At 42.2% G+C, this 19354-nt stretch overlaps 1 protein-coding gene across 2 annotated transcripts in view; it reads left to right on the top strand.

Annotated features, from left to right (window-relative positions):
- The window catches only part of LOC122558218 (cadherin-11), a 243136-nt gene that overhangs the window by 197843 nt on the left and 25939 nt on the right, over nucleotides 1–19354 (top strand). For both annotated transcript variants that reach the window (XM_043706549.2, XM_043706546.2), the window contains exons 10-11: nucleotides 12493–12614; nucleotides 18121–18226. In XM_043706549.2, coding sequence (XP_043562484.1) covers nucleotides 12493–12614; nucleotides 18121–18226 — 228 coding nt within the window. The remainder of the gene's footprint in view (nucleotides 1–12492; nucleotides 12615–18120; nucleotides 18227–19354) is intronic.

The raw sequence follows: 19354 nt of genomic DNA on the forward strand, positions 1-19354 counted from the left end.
TGACTTAAAAGACAGTTGTCAGAAATGAATGGACTGGTTGCTGTTCCCTATTTGTTATAATTTGAATCTTGCTGTGTAAATATAGGCTGCTGTATTTTGTCAACGCTGCTCTTCAAAAATCATTTCTTGGCTTTGAAGTACTTTAAGGTGCCCTGAAGCTATGAAAGGCATTCCTTTAATGTGAGTTATTTCTGTCTAAAATGAAGCACAAAAGCACAAAAAATTAATTGGTATTATCCCACATTATTTTTCTTCAGGCCTTATCACGTTTCCTCAGCGTGGGCCTGCTAGATGGATTCTATTTTCTCAATTGGATCGTTTCCGCACACCGTGTACAATTTGACTATTTATGATTGTCACCCACCCTACACAGCCCATGTATAGTCCATGGACAGCTACCTAAGTGAAAGCTGTGGGGGAGTGTTAATGTCCCTGGCTTTGCAACTCCATAGATTAATGGGCTCAGATTCCACAAGACTGAAGGTGAAATCTGAATGTGATTAAAAGAATCTCTTTTTTTTACTTTAAAAAGGCTAGCATCAGAATATCCATGAAACCATTGCCAATTGTTGTAAAATCCCATTTGATTCACTAATGTCCTTTAGGGAGGGAAGATTTGTTATTCTCATCTGATTTGACCACACCAGATCCACAAAGATAGGGCTGGCTCTAAGGCGCCCTTTGAAGTAGCCCTTACAAGGAGCAATTAGGGATGGGAAATAACAGCCGGCCCAGACAGCAGTGTCTACATCCCATGAAAGAGTTTTTTTAAAAATGTGTCATAAAATGAACTCTCCCAACCCATTTACTTTGTTGAAAGATGACAACTTCCTTAACAGTAATAGTCAAAAAAACCCGGGTTGTTTTCTCTGGGGAGGTGGAGGCTGAGGGGAGACTTGATCAGAGTTTATAGCATTTTGGAATGCAAGCTAAGGTTGATGGCCAGAATCTTTTTCCCAGAGTTGAAATGTTTAATAATAGGGTGCATTTAAGATGAGAGGAAGGAAGTTGAGAGCAGATGTAAGGTGCACAGAAAGTGGTAGGAGTGTGGAACATGCTGCTGGGATGGTGATGGGGGCAGTTGCAATAGAGGTGTTTAGGATAAAGACATGAATATGCAGGAGATGGAAGGGTATGCACCAAGGATAGGCAGAAGGTATTAGTTTAATTTGGTGTCAAGTTCAGCATAGCATCATGGGCAGAAGGGCCCATTCCTGGGCTGTGCAGTTCTGTGTTTTATGTTTGAAATCTTCCTTTAATCCCACGTCTGAGACCACACATGATGGTATAATCCTATTTTTTAATCATTCATGGAATGTAGGCATCACTAGCTGAGCCAGCATTTATTGCCCATCCCTAGTTGTCCCTTGAGAAGATGGTGGTGAGCTGCCTTCTGGAACTGCTGCAGTCCGTTTGGTGTAGATAAAGGGCTGTTAATCCGTTAATCCATTGCCGCAGCCTGGTGCTGTGAGTTCAGATCCCGACCCTTCAAGCTGGTGGAATTTAAGTTCAATTAACAAATTCTGATGATGAAATCTAGTCACAATGATGGTTCACATGAAACTCTCATCAGTTGTTGTAAAATCACCATCTAGTTCACTGACGTCCTTTGGAGAAGGGGATTGGCAGTCCTTACACTGTCCTCTGAAATGGCCAAGCAAGTTACCCTGTTCAAGGGCAGTTGGTGATGGACAACAGGTGATGGTCTTGCCAGTGACATCCATTTCCCATGAGGGAATAAAGATGAACTAATGTTTGCAGTCCTTTCACCAGGCTCTAAATTTGTTTAAAATGTATTACATGGGTGCTTTTTCACAAATGTTTATTGCTTCACCTCGGTCACTTTAAACAAATAAAAAGAATTCACAGAGAGCAGTTATATTTTCAAAGATTATTTGGAGTTCAAAAACTGTCATGTTTGGTACAATTCTCTCGTGCTGTAAGTCCCAGTTTGTAACAAGTAAGGTATGTGGTGAATCTCCCTTCATGGCAAGGGGAAAGGGGAAAGGCAGATTTGCATTTAATTAGCACTTTCCATGACCACAGAACACCTCAAAAAAACTTCCCATCTGATTAAGTATATCTTTTCCCATGTCTTCCAATCACAGGGACTGTCATCTTGTAAGAACCCATTCAGAGCCTGTGTTTTTTTTTAAAAGGCTAGGAACAGTGTTCCATTTAAAACATAATGCATTATTCAGATGATAAAATATTGGTCTATTTTCTTTAAGACTTTAGTGAACATGGATTAAATCCATTTAAAGGTCAATTCTTATTCATGCTGGTGATTAGACTGTGGCATCATTTGTGCACAGGTCAGTTAAGGAGTTCCTGATATTCCATCTCTGGAAGTTTCTATTGCTTCAGAATATGGCTGATCAACAATTCATGTCTTTAAGAGGTAGCAGAGAAATGTTTAGTTGATTGGTGTAACATGTGAAACAGGAGTAGGCCGTTCGGCAGTTCAAGCTTGCTCCACGATATGATATGATTATGACTGATCATTCAACTCAGTCCCCTGTTCCTGACTTTCCCCCATACTCTTTGATCCCTTTAGCAACAAGAACAATATCTTACTCCTTCTTGAAAATGTTTAATGTTTTAGCATCGACTGTTTTCTATGGCAGAGACTTCCACAGGCTTCCACGCTTGGGCTGGCAGGACTGTCAGATGAGGAAAGACTGGGCTTATAGTTGCTGGAATTTAGAAGAATGAGAGGGGATATCATAAAAATATATAAAATCCCGATGGTTCTGGACAGGCTAGATGCAAGAAGAATGTTCCCAATGTTGGCGAAGTCCAGAACACGGGGTCACAGTCTATGAATAAGGGGTAAGCCATTTAGGACTGAGATGATGAAGAATTTCCTCACTCAGAGAGTTGTGAATTGTCTCCCACAGGAAGCTATTGGGGCCAGTTCATTTGATAGATTCAAGAGGGGGCTGGACGTGGCCCTTGCAGCTAAAGGGATCAAGGGGAATGGGGAGAGGGTGGGAATGGGATACTGAGATTGCAGGATCAGCCATGATCAGATTGATTCATGGGGCAGGCACGAAGGGCCGAATGGCCATCTCCTGCACCTATTTTCTATGTTTCTCTGGGTGAGGAAGTTTCTCCTCATTGCCATCCTAAATGAGCTACCCTGTATCCTTAGCTTGTGATCCATGGTTCTTAATTTCCTGGTCACCAGGAACATCCATCCTTGTTTACCCTGTCTAGTCCTGTTAGAAATTTTTATATTTCTGTAAGATCCCTCATTCATTCAATATCCATATGAATACAGTCCTAACTGATGTAGAAACAATAATAGAGATTGCTGGAAAGGCTCAGCAGGTCTGGCGGCACCTGTGGGGAGTAATCAGAGTTAATGGGCCAAAACGTTGCCTGTCCTGCCCCTCGGATGCTGTCTGACCTGCTGTGCTTTTCCAGATTCACATCTACAGACTCTGACTTCCAGCATCTGCAGCCGTTACTGTCTCCAAGTCATCCTTCCTCACTTCATCACTTAATGATCTAGTCCCTCTTCTATGTCCCTCATATTCTCTTCAATCCTGCTATCCCAGAAATCAGTTTATTAAAGTGTGATTTACATTAAGGTGAAATGTGTCCCCCAAACCTTGTCACTTACACTGTAGATATGCAAAATACTACAGATGCTGCAAATCTGGAATATGATTAGAAGATGCTAGAAATGTCCCACAGGTCTCGCAGCACCTGCTAGTGAGAGATTAATAGGTTCCCGAGGCAGGTCAATAACCTTTATTCAGAATTATCTAGTCAGACATTCTGGGAATGTTGTTCCTGGCTCCTTCACTGTCCTGCATTTTGGAAAATATGATCCTTTATGTTTACCATCATAAGAAAACGAAGGTTCCAGGTGCTGAAACTCAGCTGTTTGTTTCTTCAGTGAACCAGAGGCAATGGTTTGCATTTCTGAGGCAGAGGAACATTCAATCACTTTGTCAGGCATTTGCAGCTGGAGAAAAGAAGCAGGCAGCTTCATCTTGTGTTTACACGAAGACCACAGTAAAAATGGAAAATGTAAAGATATGTGGTAATATTATTGCTTTAGCGCATACATTTCTTGTCACAGCCTTTATGGATCGCACACCTGTGCTGCAATAATTTATAAACCATGAAAAGTTGTTACACTGATTGTAGCTTCCGTAGGTTTCTGTGGCTCACGCTGAAAGCATGATCCAATTCCCCAGTGCAAGTGAAAATTCCCTCAGTCAGTTCTTCATCATTCCAGCTTTTACAGAAGAAGACTCCTGGGCTATTTTTTTGACTGCAAAGTAACAAAAGATCTTAGTGTGAACTGTACCAATTGAATCTCTGCACGCATACTGAATATTTCCATTGCTTCTGCACACAGACTCCCTACAGTATGGAAACAGGCCATTCAGCCCACACCAAGCCACTGAAGGACATACCACCCAGACCCACCCCCTTATCTTTCCCATGGCTAACCCACTGAGCATATCCCTGAATACTATGGGTAATTTAACATGACCAATCTATCTAGCTTACACATCCTTAGATTGTGGGAGGAAACCAGGACACCTGGAAGAAACCCACACAGACACGGGGAGAACATGCAAACTCCACACAGGCAGTCATCCGAGACTAGAATCGAACCTGGGTCCCTGGCACTGTGAGGCAGCCATGCTAACTTCTGAGCCGCCCTTTCCACCACCACAACCCAAAGAAAAACAGGAAATATATCAGGCTGTCTGTCAGATTTGTTTCTTGGCTTTGCTTGCAAGTCTGGAAATTTTTTTTCTGTGCCCATTAAACAGTTTGATACAACCGATAAGCAAAGCAGTCCAAAATGTCAGAAGTTTTCCTGCTAAAGCGCACTGCTGGGCTAAATTTTGAGTTAGAAACCCCACAGTGTGGGAAACATTGATTTTCTCTGGAGGAGCCAATTATTGACTAGAAGGTGAACTCACACTGGAAGGACTGACGCTGGATGGGCTCTCAGAGCTGGGAGGTCAATCTGAGGTCTCCCAGTTTAATAGGAGCAGCAATGTTCTGTAAGTATTGTTGAGAAAGATTTTTTGAACCTTTTCATCTTGCACCTGTGAGGACAATTTGCAGGAAGTGCCCATGTTATGGTGGACAATAAATTTACAATGTCTGAGAAGAGACTGCTGATTGGTTGGCAGATGGATAATGATTGATACATTTGAATTGTTTTGATTTATTGTAGTCACGTGTACCTAAACACAGTGAAAAGCTTTGTTTGGTGAACAGTACAGGCAGATCATAGCAAACAAAGACATACAAATCAGGGGGTACTTAGACAGAGTGAGACATACAAGGTTGCAGCTGCTTAGGAGTTACACAAAGCAAGATCAACATTATTTGAAGTTAGAGGATCCATTCATCAGGGAAAAAGCTGTTCTTGAGCCTGTTTGTGCATATATTCAAGCTTCTGCATCTTCTGCCTGATGGAAGAGGTTGTAAGAGAGTGCGTTTGATAAGATTTATTGCTCAGGTGGAGATTCTGGTTGTAAGTTTGCTCGCTGAGCTGAAAGGTTCATTTTCAGATGTTTCGTCGCCATACTGGGTAACATTATCAGTGAGTCTTCGTCCGGAGGTTCACTGAAGATGTTACCTAGTACGGTGATGAAACGTCTGAAAATGAACCTTACAGCTCAGAGAGAAAGCCTACATCCAGTTGTAAGAGAACATTACTGAGTGGGAGGGGCCTGTGATGATTTTGGCAGCCTTTCTATGGCACTGAGAAATGTAAATGGACTCCGTGAATGGAAGCTTGGCTTCCAAGAACGTGCCAGTTAAATAATGGCGGCTAAGGTTTGTTTAAATTTAATCTGGAAAGGCCGATTTGATTGGTCAAGGCATTGCCCCGAGAAATGAACCAATGAATGGCCTTTGCCCAGTTTGTCCAGTGTCTGTATGTGTTCTTTCCATCTGCAAAGAACAGAGGCTCATGTATTCATGAACATAGCGTCTAATATGTGCGAGGGGACAGCACATTGCCAACCGACAATCCTAAATTGGTGGTCAGCGAAATTCTTAGAGCACTTGGGATTATTTAGCAAATGCTGTCCTATCATAGCATCACATCCGATGCTGCAGATACCTACTTTGGATTTTGAAAAGGTGGGCTCCCTGGATACGGTCAATATCTTGCTGGTCATGACCAGCTGTCATGGCATGCTGTTTGATATGATCTGCCAGTGCTTAGGACATACACCCTACATACCTGGCATTACACTGTCACCGAAATTCATATACTAGATAAATCATTTGTGTGACAGACAGTACATTTTTCTTTGTAAGGTTAATAAGTTGGAGTGTGGCTCTCTCCAACTTATTTAATTCTGACAATAACTTTTGCAGTCAGGCTGCCTGAATAGGGAAAGAGAGGCTGGGCGGTAGTGAACCAACGGTGAAGTGATTAAGATCAGGATTGCTCATGAGGCCAGACTCAGAAGTGCAAGAGATCTTGGGGAGCTGTGGGGCTGGAAGAGTTACGGAGGTGGGAAGGGGATAAATCAAGGGTGGAGTTGAAAAATAGCATGAGGCTTAAAATCTTGGCATTTTTTGAATGAAAACCTGTGTGGATCAATGGATGCCTGGGTGGTGAGTCAAGGAGACTTGGTGTGCAGATGTGTTTTCACTGATTGCATTTTCATTGAAACTAGAATGTGGGATGTTCACCAAGGTCATGTAGAGATAGTGAAACCTACACGTAGTGAATGAGATTTCTACGTGTAGACCAGCTGATTGTTATGAGATCAGTCAAACAATGTTACAAAGGCAGAGACGGATGATGGCAATGATGGTGCAAATATGTGACACCGTGGTTACAAACAGACTAATTCAATTTCAGTTGCTGGAAAGCAGGATCGAGTCTACAAGAGTTGGAGTTCTGATCAAACTCAACCTCTCCTGCTGTGGCGAATGTGAATGACAGTGTCCTCTACAGGTGCTTCAGCTGAGACCAACTAATGATTGAGACTCAAAATTAGACACTTGTTTAAATTCGAGTAGAAAGAATTGATTCTGAGTTTCCAAGATGGAGTTAGATCTATGAAATAACTGCCCAGAGGCCGGTATCCCATCACCAAGTCACCCTTTATTTACATGTGCACAGTACACTGGCTGTGGCCAGCCAGCTTGGAGTCAGTCCCTAAAGTGAGGAGATTCTAAATCCCCTGTTTATCTCAGTCAGCCAGGGGTTCCTGATTGGCCCAGGATAACAACCACAATCAGGGATCTCATTGTTAATGTGATCCACCTAGTTCCAATCACTACAAAATAGTTCTTAGAACTAAAGGGAATAACAAAGTCAAAAAGTGTGGCGCTGGAAAAGCACAGCAGGTCAGGCAGCATCTGAGGAACAGGAGAGTTGACCATTTCATCAGGAAAGATGAAAGGCTTATGCCTGAGACGTCAACTCCCCTGCTCCTCAGGTTATATTCCCTACACTGTGGAAAAAGGCCCTTCGGCCCAACAAGTTCATACTGACCTTCCAAAGAGTAACCCACCTAGACTCATTCCCCTACATTTACCCCTGACTAATACCCCTAACACTATGGGCAATTTAGAATGGCCAATTCAGCCTAACCTGCACACACATTTTTTGGACTGTGGGAAGAAACCCACGCAGACACAGGGAGAGCGTGCAAACTCCACACAGACAGTTGCCCGAGGCTGGGTTTGAACCGAGGTCCCTGGTGCTATGAGGCAGCAGTGCTAACCCCTGAGCCACCGTGCCACCCTTGCTGTTGCCTGACCTGCTGTGTTTTTCCAGTGCTACATCTTTTGACTCTGACTCTCCAGCATCTGCAGTCCTCAGTTTCTCTTGTTTTGAATAACAGAGCAGGCTGGGAGGGCTGAATGGCCTAGCCATGTTTTCTCAGTTTCGATTGGTATGAGTGGTTTAGTTTTGGTCGTTTGGGATCTCCTCACAGCAGACAAAGCATTTTGATGTACAGTCACTGTCATATTATAGGGAATCACTCAATCCAGTTTGCAACAGCAAGCTGCCACAGTGACGTAATAACTGGGTATTCTGTTTGGAGTGATGTTGTTTGAAGGTTAAATGATCCTGGAAGAATTCTCATTTTTGTTTGAAGTAGTAGCATGGGTCCATCAGAGAAGGAAATGGGGACTTGGTTACCAGCAGGAGGTTCATAGAACAGTACTGGGGTGTGAGTGTACATTGTGTGCACAATTCCCTGTGATGGGATTAGCATTACCAACCTCTTCATTCAGAATCGAGAGCGCTGACAGTGAAACAGATGGTTGCATAGCTCATTGCCATTTCATATTGAGCCTGTGGAAATAAAAGCCTCTTTATTGCAGCATTCAGTGTTGCATGTAATATATAAGTTTGGAAGTGTTGATGAAAGCTGTGGGCTGCAGGGGGATATCAATGACCTGAGCTGAAAATGTGTTGCTGGAAAAGCGCAGCAGGTCAGGCAGCATCCAAGGATCAGGAGAATTGATGTTTCGGGCATAAGCCCATCTTCAGGAAGGGCTTATGCCTGAAACGTCGATTCTTCTGCTCCTTGGATGCTGCCTGACCTGCTGCGCTTTTCCAGCAACACATTTTCAACTCTGATTTCCAGCATCTGCAGTCCTCACTTTCTCCTCGAAGATATCAATGACCTGGTCAGGGTGGGAGCAGGGGGGGGAAGGGAGTGCAGCAAGTATCAAAAGGAATTCAGTTCAGAGAGATTATGCATTCGGGGAGGACAAACAATGATTTGCAGACAATAAATGGTAGCATTTTGAAAGATGTGGGAGAACTGAAAGGTAGCAGAACATTTAGGAGAGAATCATAGACTCCCTACAGTATGGAAGCAGGCTATTCAGCCTATTGAGGTACCAGAGTGCATCTGCAGTCCTCACTTTCGCCTGTTCAGCCTATTGAGTCCATACTGACCCTCCAAATAGCATCCCACCCCATCCATGTCACCCTGTAGTTCCCATAGTAATCGAGCTAACCTGCACATCTTTGGACTGTTGGGAGAAAACCAGAGGAAACCCACACAGACATGGAGAGTGTGTGTAAGCTCCACACAGGCAGTTGCCAGAGGGTGGAATCAAACCCAGGACCCTAGCTCTGTGAGGTAGCAGTTCTAACCACAGAGCCACTGTGCTGGCCTCATGTTGAGGTAGTCAAAAAAACATATGGAGCACTTCCCTTCATTGCCTGAGAACCAGAGTGCTAAGGGCAGGGAGATTGTGCTGGAATTGTATAAGAACAATGGACAGAGTTCTGACACCTTATTAGCATTGCAGTTGAAATGTCAACTCTCCTGCTCCTCGGATGCTGCCTGACCAGCTGTGCTTTTCCAGCGCCACACTTTTCGACCGAGATAAGAGTAGGACGTACAATACTGCTCAGCACTTCACAAGAAGAATGCAGGTCCACTTGAGAAGGTACAGAGGAGATTGAGAAAGAATAGACAGTTTTCACTCTGACAAAAGATTGGATAGGCTGACTTTGTTTTCTTCAGAACTGCAGAGTCTGAAGGGAAATGTAATAAAATTGTAAGAGACTTGGACAATGTGGATAGGAAGGGCCTGTTAGAGTAAGAAAGGCATCACTAAATAGGAGGCACAGATTTAAAGGAATTTGTAGAGATATCAGAGGTAATGTGGTAGAAATGTTTTCACTCATAAAGTGCTAGGGGTCTGGAAGTCACTGATTAATAGCGGTACAGCAGATATGCTCATCCATTTTTAAGCACCCATGGATCTACATGAAGCGTTGTGGCCTGCAAAGCTGGATAATGGGATCAGATTTGATAGCTTTTGTTTTGGCTGGCACATTAATGACTTGCTGAATGGCTTCTGTTCCATATTGCTATATCTTATTGTCATGCCCAGTGTAGACAGGAAGGTGTTATAAATCTTAAAGTTGCATTTTTACAACTGCAGACAGACCTGAAAAGCAAGTACCTAACTAAATATGGACCATCACAGCCACTTATGAAATTCTAGAGTTCCTTTGCTTAAAGGTGAACCATCAACAAACAAGTCCAGATTATACCAACACATCATTCTACCTTAATCTGGACAATGGATCTGTTGAACCATGAATGTGAGGTGAATATGAAATGAATCTTATCAACCTTCCATTATATAGTGATGGCTCCGCTAGTACCCATTAAATACTTGGCTCTCTCAAACTCACAAGCTATGAAAAGCCACAAGGCACGATGTTCATTGGCTTAACACATCACTTTATTTTGAAAAGGACTTTGGTCTTAGGACAAGTCACATGGGTTAAAGAAGTTACGCCTGTTGCTTGCTTTCAAAAGTAGCATCAAAGTGTGTTCTGAGACAGATGTCATGTGAAACACTATCGGAAAAATGACTGGATCAGCTGAAAGACCAATATGCAGCCAAGTTTGTTCCAACTTCAGGTTCACCTGACCAATGATCTCCCACCAATTAAATGAAAAGAAGCTACTGAAAATCTTTTGCTTTTACAAGATTCCCTACACCAGCTAAGACTTCAATTCATCCAAGAAACTACAGGCCTATTACAAAAGTGATTGAAATGATTCCACATTCAATCATTTTTATGCTTTTTTTCATTAGCATGTAATCTTTGTGTGCATGGTAATTTGTCTGAGACATCAACTTTTAAACCTTCAGGACACATTGTGACAAAAAATAACTTTATTTTTAAATTCACAAAAACTGGCTGCTAGAACCATTTATAAATTATTCTTCAGTGCAAGAACACCCATTAGTCTGGTCTATTAAAACACTTTGATTATATATTTAACAAATTAAAAATTCTGTCAGTGACACTAGCAGCTTAAGAGGTGTGATAAAATTTTTTAAAGTTTCCTCTATTCATTATAAAGGTCAATTTTTGGGTCTAGTCTGTAATTACAAGCATCAAAGCCTTAAAAATCAGAAAGCTATTTCAAGCTCTGGTGCACATGTCCACTGCAGTGCCAAATAATGCTCAGGTGAATCCATCTAACCAGGTAATTTCTGAGGAGAGTAACGTTTATTTTTCTTCAGTTCCCTTTCCAAAAGCAGGCTCAACCCTCAGAGATCTTCAATTGGAGAGTGAAGAGGACAAATCCAAAATGTTCCCCACTTGGGGAACCAGTTGGGTTCTCTGTTAGAACCAATCTGATGCATGCTGGCCAACCAGTTAACTGATCCAGCATTACCCGTTTTCCCACAAGACCTACTGCAACTCAATGAACACATGCTGCATGAAACTATTACTGCCCTCTATATCAATTCCCTTATCAAGTTCTGGTTAAGAAGCAAATAACTTTAAATAGACATTCCTTCAGTCTGAACTGAGCTAAATATTTAGACAGGGCAAATAGTTACTATCTGTGATTTGGATTTATGTTTGAATTTATATCAATAAACACAGCTTGCTACACACACAGACACACACATACACACAGAGAGACACACACACAGACACACACTCACACATGCACACAAGACACAAAAACAGATACACACGCACATTAACTCACACATGCACACATGGGCACACACACACAGAAACAGACAGACAGACACACACACACACACACACACACACACTCTTTCATTGTCTGCAATGCTCTAGTAATTTGGGGTTACCATTTCCAACAAACAGCTTGGTTGACCTGAGGAATGCTCCATCTGATTGGCATTTGGCTAAGCACTAATCTGGTCAAAACTTCCTGTGAGTAAGATCACAAGATCAAATGACAAATCATTGTCATTGTGGCAAAATGTTACTGTGTGTGACCATTAGATTGCTTTTCAGTGCAGTATAGCTTACAAGTCTTTAGTTTCTATGGCACTGATTTCAGGTTAACTTTGGCATGTTGAAGTTACTTTCCCAAAGAACTGTATGCAGTATTTCATATCTAAGTGCTGTTCTTATTGAGCTTTCAGCTCCTCATCCAATCTTGAATAAATTTTAACTTAATTCATCCTATTTTTTCAGATGTTGCACCTTTTACGGTTGGCACAAAACTGCTAAGCCAGTGAAACATGGAGTCCAGATTTCAGTCAGAATTGGGGTTGTCAGCTACTGTCTGTGTTACAGACTATCATTTAAATTTGAAGCTTGATTTCGAATTACCATAGGCAATTATGTTGGAATGAAAACCCATTCACCTGACTCTGAGAGTTCGACTGATTCTGAGAGGTTATCACACCTTCCTTGAGCCACTTCCCACATAGACCATATTTAGTCCTGTCTCTAAGCTTTGTTCTGAGTGGGGAGCATTTTTGTGGGTCAATTGTTCTAAAGAAGCCATGCTGGTCTCAAAAGATTAACTCAATTTCTCACTCCAGAAATGCTTCCAGACCTGCTGAGTCTCTCCAGCAATTCTCTGCGTTGACAAGATAGGCATGAGTTTAAATTTCACTCCAGATTTGGCTCCGTTGATTGCCCTGTGGTTGATGTTAGCTTTTTTTTCCTTCCTTTGTACATTGTTTGCTTATTAATAAATCTCACCTTCTTCACAGACAGCCAACTCCAGTCTTCACGTGCTCAGGTAGCTATCAAAATCCAGGACGTTAATGACAACGCACCAGAATTTGCCAACCCTTATGAAGTGGATATGTGTGAAAATGCAAAGACAGGAAAGGTGAGTATCTTTGGCAATTTCAAACAATCTGGTTGGATTTCTCAGCATTGTTGAGTGGCTTGAGAATATTGGAAAATATCTAGAGTTTCAACCTTCGGGGGAAAAATTCCACAAACTCACGTGTTGGAGAAAAACATTCCTTTACTTACCTTGGTCTGTAAGATGTAGGGACAGAAGTAGGCCTTTCAGCCCCTCAAGTCTGCTCCACCATTCAATGAGATCATCTCTGATCTGATCATCCTCAATGAAGAACCAAAAGACATGTGGATGATGTGAATCAGAAACAAAAACAGAAGGTTGTTGGAAAAGCTCATCAACTGCGGCAGCATCTTTGCAGAGAAATCAAAATTAACGTTTTAAGTCTGGTGACCCTTCCTTAGAACTGATGGTAGCTAGGAAAGTGTTGGTTTATAGGCAGAAGATAGGGCATGGGGAGAGAGAATAAGGAGTAAATGATGGATGGGAATAGAACCCAAAGAGAGAGGACAGTTGGGCAGATAAAGGAGTGGATAATGATCTGTCTGTGAGGATGATTAATTGTTCATGGAGGTTGTTGCACCTCATTTCCCACTTGGGTCCCTGCAGCCCTCTGGATTCTATATCGAGTTTAATAACTTCAGGGCCTGAACCCTCCCATGTCCAAACCCTCTACCCACACACCAGGCCTTGTTATCACACAGTCTGCCATAACACACTAGTATCGTTAGCCACTAACAGTCCACATTAACAGCTATTCATCCTCTCAGCCAGATCATTATTGACACTTTTGTCTGTTCAACTGTTGTCCTCTCTCTCTTTGAGCTCTATCCCCACTGATTGTTTATTCATTATCCCCTCCCCTCACTCTGTCTTCCGCCTATAAATCAAAATTTTCCTTGCTACCATCAGTTCTGAGGAAGGGTCATCGAACCCAAAATGTTAACTCTGATTTCTCTTCACAGATGCTTCCAGACCTGCTGAGCTTTTCCAGCAACTTCTGTTTTTGTTTCTGAGAATCCTCAACTCCACTTTCCTGCCTTTTGTCCATAACCCTAAAAATTCAAATGTACTAAACTAGCTAGTTTCTCTCTGCCTGTCCAATAAAAATTCAACAGATCGACTACTATCTAGCAGAATAAATTTCTGCTCATCTCTGTCTTAAATGAGCAAACTCTTACTCTGAGTTGACGCCCTCTGGTCCTAGACTTATCCACAAGGGGAATCAATCTCTCCACGTCTACCGAAAGAACTGCAGATGTTTTGTATCAGAAACAAAAACATAAATTGGATGTAGGTTTGCTCACTGAGCTGGAAGGTTCATTTCCAGACATTTCGTCAGCTTACTAGGTAACATCTTCAGTGGGCCTCAGGCGAAGCAATGCTGATAATTGCTACTTTCTATATAGATGTTTGGGTTTCTTTGGGTTGATAATGTCATTTCCTCAGGTGATGTTATTTCCTGTGGTGAAGTCACTTCCTGTTCCTTTTCTCAGGAGGTGGTAGATGGGGTCTAACTCGATGTGTTTGTTGATAGAGTTTCAGTTGGAATGCATGCCTCTAGGAATTCTCGTGCATGTCTTTGTTAGGCTTGTCCTAGGATGGATGTGTTGTCCCAGTCGAAGTGGTGTGAGGATATTAGTAAGAGAGAGTTATGTCTTTTTGTGGCTAGTTGGTGTTCTTTATCCTGAAAATAGAAAGCAGGAATTATCAGCAATGCTTCGCCTGAGGCCCACTGAAGATATTACCTAGTAGGGTGACGAAATGTCTGGAAATGAACCTTCCAGTTCAGTGAGCAAACCTACATCCAAAACCTCAACCTGAGCTACCAATCTTCTCAAAACTCACTAAAAACATAAGTTGCTGGAAAAGCTCAGCCGGTCTGGCAGCATCTGTGGAGAAAAATCAGATCAAGTAGCTCTTTCAGGTCAAGTAGCTCTTCCTCAGAAACCTATTGAACTTTTTAAGCAACTTCTATTTTTATTCCTGTCTACATCTACCCTGTCTATCCCACCAAGAGGCTAATATCGTTCAATGAGGTCTCCTTGTGTCTGTTCAAACTACAATAGGTGCATCCTAGAAAACTCAACATCTCCCCATAAGAAAATCACTCCATATCAGGATCACCCTCGTGCTCCCAAATACTGTACATCCCTCCTCGGATAAGGAGCCAAAAACTGTTCACAGTATTCTAGCTGTGGTTGGACTAGCGCCTTGTACAGATTTAGCAATACCTCCCTATTTTTATATTTCATTCCCTTTGAAATAAATGCCAACATTCTATGTGCCTTCCCGATTACCTGTTGAACTTGGATTCTTTGTGATTCTTACATGAAGACCCCCAAATCCCTCTGGGCTGTAGCTTTCTGTTATCTTTCTCTAATTAAATAATACACAACCCCTCTATTCTTCCTGTCAACGTGCATAACCCCATAGTTTTCCACAATATATGCCATTTACTAAGATTTTACCAACTCAATTAACCTGTCTATATCCTTTTGCTCTTTTTGCCTTGCTTTCCCACTTTTTATGTCATCCATAAGCTTGGCTATACAACATTCACTTTTCTCATTTATGTTTGAATAAATATAGAAATTAATTATGGCCACGGGGCACCACGGTGGCTCAGTGGTTAGCATTGCTGCCTCATAGCACCAGAGACCCGGGTTCGATTCCAGCCTCAGGCGACTGTCTGTGTGGAGTTTGCACATTCTCCCCGTGTCTGCGTGGGTTTCCTCTGGATGCTCCAGTTTCTTCCCACAGTCCAAAGATGTGCAAGTTAGGTGAATTGGCCATACTAAATTGCCCATAGTGTTCGGGGATGTGTACATTAGATGTATTGTCAGGGGAAATGTAGAGTAATAGATTAGGGGAATAGGTCTGGATGGGATACTCTTCGGAGGGTCAGTGTGGACTTGTTGGGCTGAAGGGCCTGTTTCCATCCTGTAGGGATATTTGTTCCCTGAAGCACTCCACTAGTTAATAGATTGCCAGCCTGAAAATGTACCCCTTATCACATCTCTCTCATCATCTGTGAGTTAGCCAATCCTCTACCCAACCTAATATACTATCCTCAACATCATAGACTTTTATCTTATTAAGCAACCTCAGTGGTACCTCATCCAATGCCTTTGGGAAATTCAAATATATATTACATCGACTGGCTCCCCTTTATTGTTTCTGCTTGTTTCTTTCTGAAGCAAGACTAATCAATTAATCGATCGTGATTTCTCCCACATGAAACTGTACTGTCTCTGTTTGATTATATGACATATTTCTCACTTTGTAATTGGCCTTAATGAGAGATTCCTTATTTCCTAAACAATGCCACTAGTTCTGGACTCTCCCACATAGAACATCTTTTCAGCAGCTACTCTTGTCAAATTCCTTCAGAATCTTATACATTCATTATTCATTCAGGGGATGTTGGTGTCACTGGCTGGGCCCAGCATTTATTGTCCATTCCAAGTTGCCCCTTGAGAAGGTGGGGGTGAGCTGCCTTCTTGAACCACTGCTGTCTGTTTGGTGTAGGTAGACCCAGAATGTTGTTACGGAGGGAATCCCAGGAATTTGACCCAGTGACAGTGAAGGAATGGTGTCAAGCCTCTCTGGGTTAGCACCACGCAAATCAAGCCTCATTGTATCCAGAATCAGCACAAAACTTAAGGACTTTAACATAGCACACAAAATTCCCCAATTTATCTTTCTTCTACAATTCAGGTTAATGGAAAGCATAGACAAGATTCTTGTACTTAACACAAATAGATTCTAGCGAGATGGAAGCAATTATGAATTGTTGATGTATAACTCTACTAATTAAACTGTTTAATTCCCTGATAAACCTACCACTCCACATATATGGGGAAAGACAAAAACATTGGTATTATGGTGGAGGGCAAAATTGGAATGGCGGTTTAATAGCCCTGTCTATATGGTTTGCTGAGATGATCCATTTGCTTGACAGAACTTGGTGTTCAATTATTTCTCTTGTCCAGGTAATTTTCGCTTCCTTACAGACAGCAACTGGTTCACAAATTGTAAAATCCCTTGACTATTGGTTAAAAGCTACAACTTATTCTAACTAATGAAGGGGAATAAACTGGCTTTCATCAAGCATTAAGGTATCTTCTATGGCAGAGATAGAGAAACAGTCCCTCATATTTTGGAGATCTGAAGGCTTCTGGCTATATCATTCAGACCCACAAGCTGTACCAGCACCTGGGAGCCAATCATATAGCAGCTGTCAAGGAAGAAGCCCTTTGCCATCAAAATGTGGTCACCAGGCCATGGACTAGATACTAGTTACCAGCCGAATCTCACTTTGTACAGACCTGATGGTGCCAATCCATCTGCAGAAATCTTCCTGCGTTGTTGGAGCAAACAGCATTAATCCCTTCCCAATCAGAAAAAAAAATAAAGATAAGTTATTTGCAACAGCAATACATTTCCAAGTCAGGATGATGAGTGGCTTGGAGGGGAACTTGCATGGGGTGATGTTCCCATGTATCTGCTGCCCTTGTCCTTCGAGATGGTAAAGATGCATTGGAAGGTGCAGTCTGAGGAGCCTTCCTGAATTTCTGCAGTGCATCTTGTTGATGATGAACATTGCTATAGTGCTTGATGTGGTGGTGGTGGTGCCAATCAAATAGGCTGCTTTGCCCTGGATTATATCAAATTGCTTGACTGTTGTTGGAACTACATTCTTCCAGGGAAGTATTGCAACATATTTTTGAGTTATTCCTTGCTGATGTTGGACAGACTTTGGAAAGTGAGGAAGTGGGTTACTCACTGCAGTATTTCTAATCTCTGACTTGTTATTGTAGCTCTTCTATTTATCTGGCAGTCCAGTAGTCATCTGTCCATAGTAATCTCCCAGGATATTATTAGTAGGGGATTCAGAGATGACAATGCCATTGAATCTTAAAGAACTATGGTTAGATTGTCTTTATTAAAGGTGGCCATTGCCTGGCATTTGTATGGAATGAATATTACTTGTCACTACTCAGCCCAAGCCTGGATTTTGTCCAGATCTTGTTGCTTTTGAACATGGACTGTTTCAGTATCTGAGGAGTTGCATATGGTGCTGAGCATTGTGCAGTCATCTGCAAACATCCCCACTTCTGACCTTACAATGGAGGAAAAGTCATTGATGGAACAGTTGAAGATACTTGGACCTAGGACACCACCCTGAGGATCTTCTGCGAAGATGACCTGGAGCTCAAGTGACTGACCTCCAACAACCTCAACTATCTTCCCTTCCAAGGACTCCAACCTGTGAGGAGTTTCCCCCCTGATTACCATAGATTCCAGTTTTGCTCAGGTTCCTTGACACCACACCTTATTGTCAAGGGTTGTCAAGTATCTTGTCACGGTTTGTAAACTCATTGCTTTGGGAGTGGTAACATGCAAAAGTGACCATCTAATCTTCAGACAAAAATTAAACCATTTTCAGACTGAGAAAAGTAAGTGTTCATTAATCCTGATTTCCGAATATTGATTAGATATTCAGTGTCTGATTCTTTAATTACAGCTCATCCAGACAATTCATGCTGTGGACAAGGATGAAAGTGCAAATGGACCCAGGATGACCTTTAGCATTGCTCCAAATCCAAACTTCACAATAACACATAGCACAGGTAAGCTGTTGAACTTTAGCTCTGCCTTAAAGAACAGCTTTCATGTCTTAAAGTGTCTCTAAGATAATAAAACATATCACAAAGAATAAAGAGCAATTGTCAACCAAAACTGCAACACAAATCATGAAAGGAGATTTAAGGCTGTTGTTCAAAGGTTCATGCAGAGAAATAGGTTTTAAGGGATGTTTGTAGTGCAGTAGTAACATCCCTATCTCTGGGTAGGAGGCCCATGTTCAAGAATCATCTGTCCCAAGAGGTGCATCATGACATGTCTGAACAGGTTGTTTAGTAATAAGTTAGAGAATGACTTCCAAACCCACTTCCATCCAGAAGGACAAGGACAGCAGATACATGTGAACACCATATCCTTCACATTCCCCTCCAAGCCATTCACCATCCTGAACTGGAAATATATCACCATTCCTTCACTGTCACTGGGTCAAAATCCTGGAATTCCCTCCCTAAGGGGATTGTGGTTCAACCCACAGCACATGGGCTGCAGCGGTTCAAGAAGGCAGCTCACCACCACCTTCTCAAGGGTCAACTAAGGATGGGCAATAGATGCTGCCTCAGCCAGTGATGCCCACAGCCTCTAAGTGAATAAAGAATAAAGGATAAAGGAGAGATTTAGGGCAATTGCAAAGCTTAAGACTCAAGCTGTGAAAGCAAAGACAGCCAGTAGTGGAGTGATTAACATTAAGGATGCTGCAGAGTCCAGAGGTGGAGTTCTGCAGAAACCTTGAAGACTTGTGGGGCTGGTGGAGGTAACAGAACTGGTGAGGGTGAGGTATGGTTTGAAATCAAGGATGAGAATTTAAAATGACGGAACCTCTAGCTCAGAAAGCAGCGAGCTTGAAGGATAGTGATGAGTGAACAGGGTTAGCATGTGGTACAGCCAGCAGAAGGTGTTTTTGGGTTTTCTCTGTATTTAGTTTGTGAACAAAATGACTGGAGATGTTTCCTATCCTACTTGAGTTATTATTATCCCCTGAATATGCCAGTGGGGTGAACAGTAAAGGGGTGATAATTAACGTTAGTGGAGATAGATAGTAGGAGTGAGTGCAATGTCCAACCCACAACTGACCCCACTCAGATGTAATTCCATTCCTCCCCAAGACCACCCCATGT

The sequence above is a fragment of the Chiloscyllium plagiosum genome, unplaced genomic scaffold, assembly GCF_037043375.1.
Source record: "Chiloscyllium plagiosum isolate Xiang-an unplaced genomic scaffold, Cpla_swu_hap1 HiC_scaffold_17, whole genome shotgun sequence".
NCBI classification, from domain to species: Eukaryota; Metazoa; Chordata; class Chondrichthyes; order Orectolobiformes; family Hemiscylliidae; genus Chiloscyllium; species Chiloscyllium plagiosum.